Below are 12,179 nucleotides of genomic sequence, written 5' to 3'. Positions count from 1 at the left end.
ACATAAATTAATTAGAACTTTCGTGTAAACTGTCTATTTGATACTTTACGTACACAAAACGAGAATTAATTATGATGAGTGTTTACTTTAATATTATATATCAAACTGGTAACTTTATAGTTTGTTTCAATAGAACCATATGAAAATAAAATAATAATAATAAATAAACAAATTTCGTTGAAATTACAGAAACACTCATTAAATGAAATAAGTAACAAACAGAAACGCAGTTAGACTCGCATCACAGTCGCTCACGACTAAGGACCATGAATTGATTCCGAAACTAATCGAACTTTTTTTTATCTAATTACACGTAAGTTAAACTGGTAGTTGTTACATTAAAATATAAATATTCAATAAGTTTTAAATAAAATTTTTATTTATAGTAATTAAAGATTAGCAAGCTGATATATGGTTAGATTATTTATTTATTTGTACACATTTTAAATATTGAAACATACATTCTCTTCTCTAATAACAACATACGACTAAAATATGATGTTGTTATATTATGTACCGAAGATTTATAAAAAATCAAAGTAAAAATAAACTTTATTTAATACAAATACAAAGATCGTCACGATTTGTTTTGTTTCTTTAACTGTTTATGCTATTGGCCGAAGATGTCCTTTCACGATTTTTTTCTCTCCCGTATCTTTATCCGTATGACCGGATCAGTGAGACAGGGATAAAAAGTAGTCAATATGTATTTTATATAGCACACATTAGTTAAGCTTTTAAGGCGTCAAAAGGTTAAAAAAAGACAAACTAATGTGCGCATTTATATCAATAAGGATTGTAGTTTCGAAAATGTCGTTCGTTTAGGAAGAAATAGTTTATTACCTGTGTTATACATAACTAATTAGACTTGATTAAATTGTGATATATGCCATTTATAATCATGTCACCTATATTTGACAAACGCGTTACGAAATTCAAAATAATGGTAATAGAAATGATTTCTCTGTTTGTGTTAATGGTTCACGTAATCTTCACTGTACCGATTACGTTGAAATCCGGTATTTATATCCGCTCTAGGTCAGTTTAAAATAAAGTCGATGTTTTATCTCGGAATTTTGATGGAAATCTCGGAATGAAACAAAAGAAAATTGAGATTAAAAAGTGAAAAATTCACAATTCGTTACAAATGGTCACTGAATTATTGTAATTATAAATTTACTCCATTTTCCTTCCGCTATATATATACAAAGAAAATAAAACCCTATTCACTCTGAGCATCAAAGAAATTATTTCATTTTCCTGTATTATCTGGTACAGCTTGGATCTCATAATGTTAATATCATCAACCAACTTCAAAAAGAAGCAGGTTCTCAAGCGGTTGTATTTCTTTTATGTTTTATACCTCATAACTCCCTCAGTTATGAACCGATTTGGAAAATTCTTTTTTTATCTAAAAGAATTCTTTATACGTATATCACGTACAAAGTGGCTCCATAGAATTTTTTATCAAAGTCGATTTAGTAGATTTATTTTCTTTTAATTATAATAACTGATTTTGCTACAATTCAAGTTGGTTTTTTTTTTCGTGGAACACAGATTTAAAAAACAAGCAAGAAAACTTAAATTATTTCATTGTAGTCGTAAATATAAACATCTACATTCGTAAATATGAACATTATAAATATTCAACAAAATATTTATTTCCGAAATAAATGCTTTTATTTGCAGAATACAATACTTTTTGTATAAAAGCACTTGATTATATATTATAGGTAGTTGCTACTATAGTATTATACTCGTAATTTCTATACCAGTAAAATTTATTTATCACTTTTATTAGCAAATGAAATGCATTGTTTGGTAATTTATCATTTTAGAACGTTTCCCATACCCTGTTTTCTATATTTTTTTCCCTAAATAATATACTTCTTTCATATTCTAGTTGAATTGGATTTTTCCATAATTTTACCATCATTTTCAAAATATATTAATTGGCCTCTGATTTATAGGCATTAAATCAAAAAGCTATTGAGTTTAACAAAGAATTCAATGGTAATAAAATATCAGAGGAAAGAAGACCGTAACAATAGCATTATTGACAATTGAAACGATAAGTTTTAATACTGTCTTCGTTTCTGCCCATCCAGGGCAGTTAATGGGATACAGGCATAACAAATATGTATGTATGTCTTATTTGAATTCGTCTGATTATTTATTTTAGCATTGTAGAATTTTGATATGGGCTGAGAAAAATCGGCGTGTGGTCCCGACATAGAATAGACTATCTATTCCTTTCCCGTAGGTGTCGTAAGAGGCGACTAAGGGAGGGCGAGGGATGGGAGTTCCTCTTAAAATATCTCTTAGGTACATAATATTAGATATTAAAGATCAGGCCTGCGGTTGCCGATTCGCTTGCCAAGCGGATTAACTATTGCCAAAAGCCCCCAAGAGAGATTATGTTAGATTATGTAGTGGACACTTAAAGGCTGATATGATGATAAGTTGAGAGATTTTATAAGTGTGAAAAAAAATAATGAACTTGTGTGTATGATAAGTTCATTATTTTGCATTTATAAAAAAAAATGAAACCAAATAATGTAAATGTGAAAATTCTAAATATATTTGGGTTTTTTGATGTTTGTTATTTGAGCTTTGTTGATAAACGGATATGAATGAAGGGTTTGCTGGAAGAGAACTCTTACAAAGTTAAGCTCGCCTGTTGTACATCTTTATTTTATATATATATTATATGATGTAATTTTTTCTGTGTACAATAAAGAATAAATAAATAAATAAATGAAATTTGTTGCACAGGTGTTCTAAACCACAAAGAATATTTTTAATCTCGATTTATAATGATATAAACGCGAAAAATAACTAGAATTTATATTTATATACATATGACTGTAAAGGTTAATACAGATGATATTCTATAGACTTGTGGAGAGAGTAGTGTAGAGTAGCACTCCCAGTAGTGGCATTTTTTTCGAATTACTTTAATGCTGTTGGCCTCTTATTATAAGATAATTAAATCTTATAAGATGTATATTAAGTTAAGAAATTTAATTAATTTATTTGAGTTAGATCTTTGTCAAATTATGTAAATGCAAAATCAGAAAGTATATTTACATAATTTATTTCACTGAATTTTATGATAAAAAATTAGTTGTGGCAAATAAATAATTAAAGATCGAGTTTCACAAAAAACCGACTTTAATTGCAATACAAACAGTTATTTTGATCTAGAAACTAAATTCCTGAACCGATTTTGATAAAATTTTTATGGGATTAATAATCTATAAGTATATCCTCTTAGATGAAAAAAATAATTTTCCGAATAGGTTTAGAACTGATAGAGTTATATTATAGGTAACATACAATAAAAAATACAACCGAATTTAGAATCTCCTTTTTTTTTAAGTCGGTTGAAGTTTCAGGCCATACGGTATTCTTAATAATGAAAAACGTATAAAAAAGATTTTAATGACTTGAAAATTATTTTAAAACATTATTTACGTTCTATATTTTATTAAACATGCAATATTTCTTTCCAGAACGAATGCCTACACTCAGCTGTGACGTCACTAACGAAGAACCAAGCGGAACATTACGACAAGTACAATTGTCTGTGAGTAGCAATAAAAAATGTTTTATATCTCTGAGCAGTAAAAGGTACCTCTAATCAACTTTTACAGTCAGCCGGATTATACTTAATTAGTGCGACCTCTTAATTTGGTCGTGTAGCATACTAAACAGATTTTATATGGGAGAATTAACGTGATTCATGTTTAAAGCTGCGTCCAGACTTATGTAATGTGCTGTGTAATTTATTGCAATTATACGGTCGGATAATATTAGTGGCTATTATATTATATATTTATGAGCATTCTCATTCATGAATTATTTTGTATGATGTTTTTTTGTTCTAAACCTAATTACTATGTTGATAAATCCGAACGCAGCCACTATCTGCGTGTATTACATTGAGAGTGATTTGTAGAAGTCTACGAAACTAATTAAATCGGAAAATCTCCTGTATGGAACAATATAGCAAGTGTGATGTATGATTACCAGAGGGAGACTTTGTACAAAAGTCGATTGCTTGGGTACCTCTGTTCCATTCGTGTTTCTACCGTGAAGCAGTTGTGTTTGCATGGCTGTGTTTCAGTTTGAAGGGTGGGATATGGCGTGAATTTATAGAGTACAGAAGAATAACACCTAAATCCTTAGAAATGGCAACGCATGGGGGTATCATGGGCGAAACAGTACACTCTGTTATGTCCGTGGTACTGCTCATATCTATAGGCGACAGTTACCACTTTCCATCAAGTGGGCCATCAGCTTGTTTGCCATACTAAGTTGCATAAAAAAAATGATTTTACGTAGCATATATTACTTCATTTGAAATAGTCCAAGCCTAGTAACTAGACGTACAGTTAGAACGAAGGTTCGAATGAATTTCCTAATTCTATTGTCTGTCCCCAGCCGAAGACTACCAGACGATGTGAGGAAATGTAGAAATTATGCATATTTGCAAGAAATATACGACGCGGTAAGAGCGACTGATAGTAAGTATTTAATTTTACTAATATAATAATATTGAAACTAGACGATGCCTGTACATGGGAAATAAAAAAAAATACAAGGGATCTTAATAAGACTAATAGATGCCAAAATAAATTTTTTAACAAATTTTGATTGTCTGATTGTCATGCAAAAACTATTGCATCAAATTGGATACTGTTTTCAAAGTTGAATTCCTGTAGATCTAACTTAAAATTTGGTATATGGTATGTTTCACCTTGATACTCTGTCTACATATAAATGGGCTAATTCATTGGCTTTTTTTTATGGTTTGCGGTACAGTATTTAAGGCATCCCGTCCTCGCTATTGGATACGGGTGACGGAATGCCTATACTAGAGGGTACACGGTGGGCGCAGTTTAGACGCAATTATTTAATTGGCATTTCTACTTCTGAAATTCACGCATATTAAGTAGCGGGAAAATAGCTAATGTTGAGTAACATTCTAACTATACTTACTTACAGCTTAGTATAATACTAAGAGTACTAAGAGTATAATACCTAAATAATTTCATGTATTACTAAAAGATTTATTAGGTGCACTATCAAGTATCATCATCTTCCTACCCTTATCCCAACTATCATTTGGGGTTGGCGTAATACGTTTTCCTCTTCCATTCTTTTCTATTCCCAGTCATTTCCGCATTCACTCCCATTCTGGCCATATCGTCCCTCGCACAATCCATCCATGTCTTTTTAAGTCTTCCTCTCCTCTTATAGCCATCTACTTTCATTCTTAATATCAAATATATAGAACCAAATTGAAATAATTAGCATTCCTTTAAGGAAGTATCTATTATTATTCTATTAATATTATAAATGAAAATGTATGTAACGATGGATGGATGTTCGTTACTCTTTCATATAAAAACTACTGAACGGATTTAAATTAAATTTGGTACACATATAGGTCATATTTTATTTTAGCATAAAGGGTAAAGGGTTATGTCATAATTTACGCGGGCGAAGCCGCGGGATACATTTAGTAGAAAGTATTTTTATCAATATAAGTTGATATATTACAAAATATTTGAAACCTTCAATACTGACACGGCATTTCTAACTGTTATGTTTTTTAACTTCATGGCAGCATTGCTGAGGTCGGCCCTGGAAACGATGGCATGATTACCTAGAAGTATTTAAAAAAATATATCCGAATGTTAGTATTGTGGGGATTGAACCAGTAATTTTCGAAAAATGAGACAGCGTGTTGTTACCCCTATATCATCAAGATAGTAAATTACTAGTGATTATATAAAAATATCTAGCCGCAGTACAGTTACCGGTAGGCGTGTAGTTCCGGCATAGAATGGGCTACCTCTTTCTTTCCCGTGGGCGTCGTAAGAGGCCACTAAGGGAACTTAATGGACGAGGCATAGACAGCAGCGTCTCTCTTAAAATATTAAAAAAAAAATTTTTTTTTTATTGACCACATTACAAAAAATGTCTGGTACAAAAGGCGGACATAATGATATATGCATTCTCTCAATCAAACTTTGGCAAAACAGAAATGTGGTGAAAAATTGAAAATTATTAGATAAACAGTTACAGACGTATTCATATTGACTTACAAATTATAATACATACAATAGAGAACATACAAGAGCACATTATAATCATATAAATATACATACATAATACATTCAACAAATATAACTTACATATATAAATACATATTGACTTTTTACAAGTGGTTCATTATAAAGGTCAAGAAATGTTTTATTAATAAATTTGGACTAATGATGCATTAAAAGACAAATTAGATTACGTTGAATATATTTCTCTTGCATTATTTATGTTGTCATCCAATAAAAATATGCTTAACAATCCATTTTATATCAAATATTTAACAATGTTTTTTTTTTTTTTCTCGTATATATTACAATCTTTTTTTATTATTATATAAGCCGTTAACTGTCCACTGTTGAACAAAGGCTTCCTCTATTAGGGAAAGGGGGGGGGGGGAGAGTTTATTAATAGTTGCTTGGCACGCAGGTTGGCAACCGCAGTTAGGCTTAGGTGATGTTTTAAAGGAGATGGTTTTCCCCATCCCTCGAGCATTAAGTTTCCTTAGTAGCCTCTTATGACTCCCATGGGAAAGAAAAGGATGGCTCATTCTGTCATTGGACCACACAGCAAATTTTATTACAACTCCCTAATAGTACCTACTAGTCGTGTTTCTAATAACGTCTTTCCTAATATTTTTGAAAAAATATTTGATTGATTTATTATTGATTGTGATTGATTCAATCACGCATATAACTATGAATGTGTATTTAAAAAAAAAATTTGGCATGTCACTTTTTTGAAACAAAAGTGAGTTTGAATCTATTAAAGTATTTTGACTAACTTTCCGATGATAGAAAGTACAATTAACAAATCAGTTAGTCCGACTGAGGTCAGTTGTAGGTACTATGCTTTTGATGTAACTTATTTGTCGAATGTCACTATTGTGTAAACTCTATTGTGTCTGTTATTTATTGTGTAAAAAGCTCTTGACTACCCTATTAGGGATTATAGTCGTAACCATACCTATATTAATTTATTTACTAGGATGTAAAATAAACAAGTAGATAACATAAAAATGATTCCTGTTATATATTTGTAAGGAAAAATCATCTTATTAATATAATAAAATTGTATATTGTATATAGACAAGGCCAGTAAATGTCAAAACAATAATTATTAGAAAAAATATTTGTCTGTTTGTCTGTCTGTATATTTGATCCGGTATCACACAAAAACTACTACACCTAATTTGAAGTGATATTTACAGTTGTATTCCTAAAGGTGTAACTTAAAAGCCTGTGTATGTTTTGTCATGATACTCCAAACAGAAACGATTGATTTGATTGGATTTTCCTATTTCCCTAGCGGGCAATAAGCTAATTATAAATAATTTTGTCACTGTTATGAATAGTTTCCGAGTTTAGAAATTTTCTCCTTCGAATGCTTAAGCTGTGGAATGCCTCTCTATCGAGGTTTTCCCTAGAGACTACAGTATGGGTTTTTTCAAAAAGGGTATTTTTTAAAAACCTCATACTAGGGTTTCTTCAAGATCAACAACGCACACGTGACACACCCAGTGTTGCAGGCGTTCATAGGCTACAGCAACTGTTTATCATCAGACGGGCTGTATGCTTGTTTGCCACTTTTGTGGTATCAAAAAAGAAGTTTCGTCGGATAATCTTGTACAATATACTGTAAAATATTTATATAAATATTCTATTCTTATAGGCATTTTATTTCTATAGGTGTTGTATTTGTTCTATTACGTTCCAACTGTTGACCAGTTCCCTGGTTGTTTTCCACTTAATATTGAGAAGGGAAATTCTAAGACGAATGATTTTTCCTTAATTGAATCCGGTGAGAAAATTTCTTACCGTTCTCTTATTGAACGGAGTGATGGATAACTCTAATATTTATCTCCGATCTTGTAACGGGCTTCAATCAGATATATATTTAGGTTAATTTCGACTTTCGTTTCTTAAAAACTGCTTTGCTATTTGCTATATTTATTCTGTTTTTTTTTTTCATTAATTTCTTTGAGGAGCCTGACATTTCAAATCACATCATATATGTTTTCTAACCTAATGAACTCATTTTCGTTTTAGTTTTTATTTAGTTACTAATGTATCAATATTTTCTTATACAACTTAGAATGACAAACAAGCTGACGGCCCACCTAATAGAAAGTGGTAACCGTCGCCTATTGTTATTGATTGAAGCAATATAAGTACACCGACGTTTGTTATTTTAAAACTTTAAATTAAAAAAACTTGATTTCAATTTTGAGAGTAATTTGCAGTAATTTGATATTGGTGCCAAGATTAAATTAAATAAATAAATAATTAAATACATTGATATTTTTATATTGTGTTACATTTACCGACATGAAGATGTACATATACCTATGAGTATACCTCTGTCAATTTTAAATCGAAGTTTGTCTATTACCTATTGGTCTTATTAGTATTTTTTTTAAATTCTGTTAGTATTATTAGATTATTTCATATTCATTCATAGCTTTACAATTAAAGATTTGATTAAATAATTGGGTTTAATAATTTAATAAATAATAATAATAAAGTACACATCAATTGATAGGGTAAAATAGCAATTTTATAAATTATTTTCTTACTGTAAATTACGCAGAACGAAGGAGCTATATTAAATATATAAAGACCTACTTTTATAAGTAAATTATGCAAAAAAGTATTTCAATATTAAACAGAATATTACAAAAAGAATTTGTCGGTAACTAACAAATAAATTAAAGACAAATATTTTCCCATTATTTAAGTGTCATTGTTGATTTTTATATAGAGATGGGTAGTCTTTGTTTTACAAAGGGAATAGCTCGTATTCTTCAATTGAAAAAACTTTGACCAAAGGAGAAAAATATTAAAAAATTTGAATACGAGAAACGCAACTTCGGAACCGCCCTCAAAATGTTCTCAAGTTGTTTTGTCGTTTTTCTTTGAAGTTACAAACTTTGTTTTGGTTATATAAAGTTAATAAAAAGAAATCATTCACAGGTATAATAATTAGAGAAACTTTTTTAATTACTAAGTACAGATTGTGGTCGATGTTTTGAGGTATTATTATACACCTACACGTAATATACTGCGATTTTATCCATATGGTGTGCAATATTATATATATCTAACCTGCGGTTGCCAATTCGCTGCTAACCACAGCAACTACTGGCAAAACTCCCCAAGAGGAAGGCTTATGTTCAACAGTGGACAGTCAAAGGCCGATATGGTGATTATAAAGTGATCTATTTTATTGATTTTCCTAGCTTTCCTTAGTAGCAGGCGAAAAGTTAGTAATACTAGTATATATAATCATATCTTTAAGTTAGTCATAAATACAGGGTAGAAATACTGAGTAGTGACGTCACAGTCGAACAACATTTGACATGGGTCTTGAGATCCCAAAATCGAATCTGTGTACAAACCTATTTCATGTTTGGACCGTTTAAAAATTATTGACACTTGCCTCGTGCTCAGTAGGGCACGTAAAGCCGTCCGGTAACCCACGTACGAGCCGAGACTTTAGTGTATAACGAAGGGCTTATAGAGGCTTTTGACACCAGGGGGCGCCACTCCCTCATGACTAGTAATTGTATTAAGCCATTAAAACTAAGTAATAATGAAAGTGCATCAAAGAATAATATTATAATGTGACAATGAGTCTGTTATCTCTTATCATCATTATGCCTATATAGGTAGGGTATATACCCTACCAGGTCCCCCTAGGAACCATCGTAGTTAAGTTTACGTAGGAAGCATTTACCAGGTGTATTTACCACGATGCGCTAACTGACTTGCCTTTTCATTCTCACTTATCATCCTTCACTGGTGTCCCACCAGCGTATACCGTTAGCGCAGGTGGGGCTGCTATTCCATTATCATGCATTAAATAAAATACCCTATAATTGTCTAGTTAAATTTAATAAACCAACCATTACACCAGCCGTTAACTGTCCATTGCTAAACATAGGCCTCACCCTATTGCGGAATTTTGCTAGTAGTTGCCACGTTGCAGGTGAGTTGGCAAGTAGGCTTTAATGACGTTTTAAGAGGGGCACTGCTGTCCATTCCTCGACCGTTAAATTCGCTTAATCGTCTCTTACGACAGCCACGGGGTAAAAAGGGTATCCCATCTTTACCAGGACCACATGAGAAAAAACACAGATGAAAAAACTAATTTATTGTTATACAAATGAGTTTTTAACTATTTATTTTCAAGGCGCAAACGGTACAAGTTTTATTCTCTAATTAAATATTTAAAAACTATTCATAGTTTAAAAAAAAATTAAGACGAATACATTTATTGATATAATGACGATGATTTTATTATGGCGTTGATGGTATAGTGGTTTAATTGACAAATGCCTCATTTTTCGATGTGACCGGAGTCGATCCCCGCACAATACTAACATAACTACTTAATTATATAAAATAGATACATGTTTTATTTTTCTGTATTCATTTGTATTATTCTGCGTATTTTCTATATATAATTGTGTATATACTTATGTATACTATTTAGTATAAACTATAAAAAGTACTTGAGTATTTTTATCAGTAATAAGTAATTAGTCTAATACTTTAATCATAGGTATTGTAAGTCTAGATGGCGCTACGTCATTTTTCTAGTGTTGTTTATTTAATTATATTAATTCTATTTTATTTGTTTTAGGTGTAAACACAAAGGATTTTATGGCAAAATTAGGAGAATATTTAATTTTAACAGCGTTCTCGCATAATTGTCGACTAGAGAGGGCGTTTAAATGTTTAGGCACTAATTTGACTGAATTTTTGACGACACTGGACAGTGTGCACGACGTTTTACATGACCAAGTAAGTGTGACTTGTTTATTAAATATTTATCTATTTATACTAATATTATATAGAGGAAAGATTATATTTTTTGTGTGTTTGTAATGGATCAACTCAAAACTACTCAACTTTTTTTCTTTGTAACAGTCAGAACCGTTGGAACACTGGCTGTTCCTTACATTATACTAATCATAGAGTGTTCCCAACAATTTGCTCAAATTCCAAGGTCCACGTGCAAGTGCAATACTTAGGTTTTTTTTATACAACTTAGAATGGCAAACAAGCTGACGGCCCACTTGATGGAAAGTGGTAACGGTCGCCTATAGACATGAGCAGTACCCTGGACATAACAGAGTATACTGTTTCGCCCATGATACACCCATGCGTTGCCATTCCTGAGTACACTTGTTTTAATTGTTCGTCTAATGTGGTTATAGTTCACTCAACAGTTTATCATATATACATCAGCCTTACCTATTTCTGCCGTGCAGTAACAAATTATTATGTTGATATGTTTTGACACACCTCATGACCTCACTTTATATAAAAATAGTCATTACTGTTTATGTAGTAATGACTATTTTTATCAGCAAATTTGCATTTATTTATAGCAGAAAACTTGAATTTTTTCTTGTATTTTTTTTATTTTAATGAGGCACATGTAACAAATTATAACCATATTATGGTTTATGTATGGGTAATTATGGTTTTTATACCAGGTTATAATTCAAAAACATGTGTATATAGCATGATTGACATTTAGAGAAGACATTTGAATTTTGATCCATGGAAAACATAATAATTAGTAAATAGCTACTTATATGTATATAAGATTTTTTTTACTGTATATAACAATATATACAATATATTGTATATACAATTTACATTAAATTAAATTTATACCATAAAACTATCACAATACAAGAAAAATACAAACCAGCCATCCCAAATATAAACTACATTAGTAAATCAAGAGTAGTAAAAGTACAAAAACAATTAATTTTATGATATATTTAGAATGCCAAACAAGCTGACGGCATTCCTGATGAAAAGTAGTAACCGCCATCTATAGATATGAGCTGTCATGGACATCGCAAAATGGATTGTAGCCCCCATGGTACCCCTCAAACGTTGCCATTCCTGAGGACTACAATGTAATACTTCCATATCTTTTAATTTCATTGCCATATCCCACCCTTCAAATCAAAATACAGTCATGTAAGCAGAGCTGTTTTACGACAGAAACGCGCATGGGATAGAAGTACCCAAGTAGACGACTTTTGT

General features: G+C 31.0%; 1 protein-coding gene across 2 annotated transcripts in view; it reads left to right on the top strand.

Moving 5' to 3' along the window:
- LOC113512099 (head-specific guanylate cyclase) overlaps positions 1 to 12,179 on the top strand; it is a 155,623-nt gene that overhangs the window by 76,384 nt on the left and 67,060 nt on the right. For both annotated transcript variants that reach the window (XM_026895876.3, XM_031909222.2), the window contains exons 3-5: positions 3,516 to 3,589; positions 4,447 to 4,529; positions 10,756 to 10,916. In XM_026895876.3, the coding sequence (XP_026751677.1) occupies positions 3,516 to 3,589; positions 4,447 to 4,529; positions 10,756 to 10,916 (318 nt within the window). The remainder of the gene's footprint in view (positions 1 to 3,515; positions 3,590 to 4,446; positions 4,530 to 10,755; positions 10,917 to 12,179) is intronic.

The sequence above is a fragment of the Galleria mellonella genome, unplaced genomic scaffold (genome assembly GCF_026898425.1).
Source record: "Galleria mellonella isolate WM207_F2 unplaced genomic scaffold, CSIRO_AGI_GalMel_v1 utg184, whole genome shotgun sequence".
In the NCBI taxonomy this organism is placed as follows: domain Eukaryota; kingdom Metazoa; phylum Arthropoda; class Insecta; order Lepidoptera; family Pyralidae; genus Galleria; species Galleria mellonella.
Note: the sequence above shows the minus strand (reverse complement) of the source record. Positions and strands in the feature narration are given on the sequence as shown.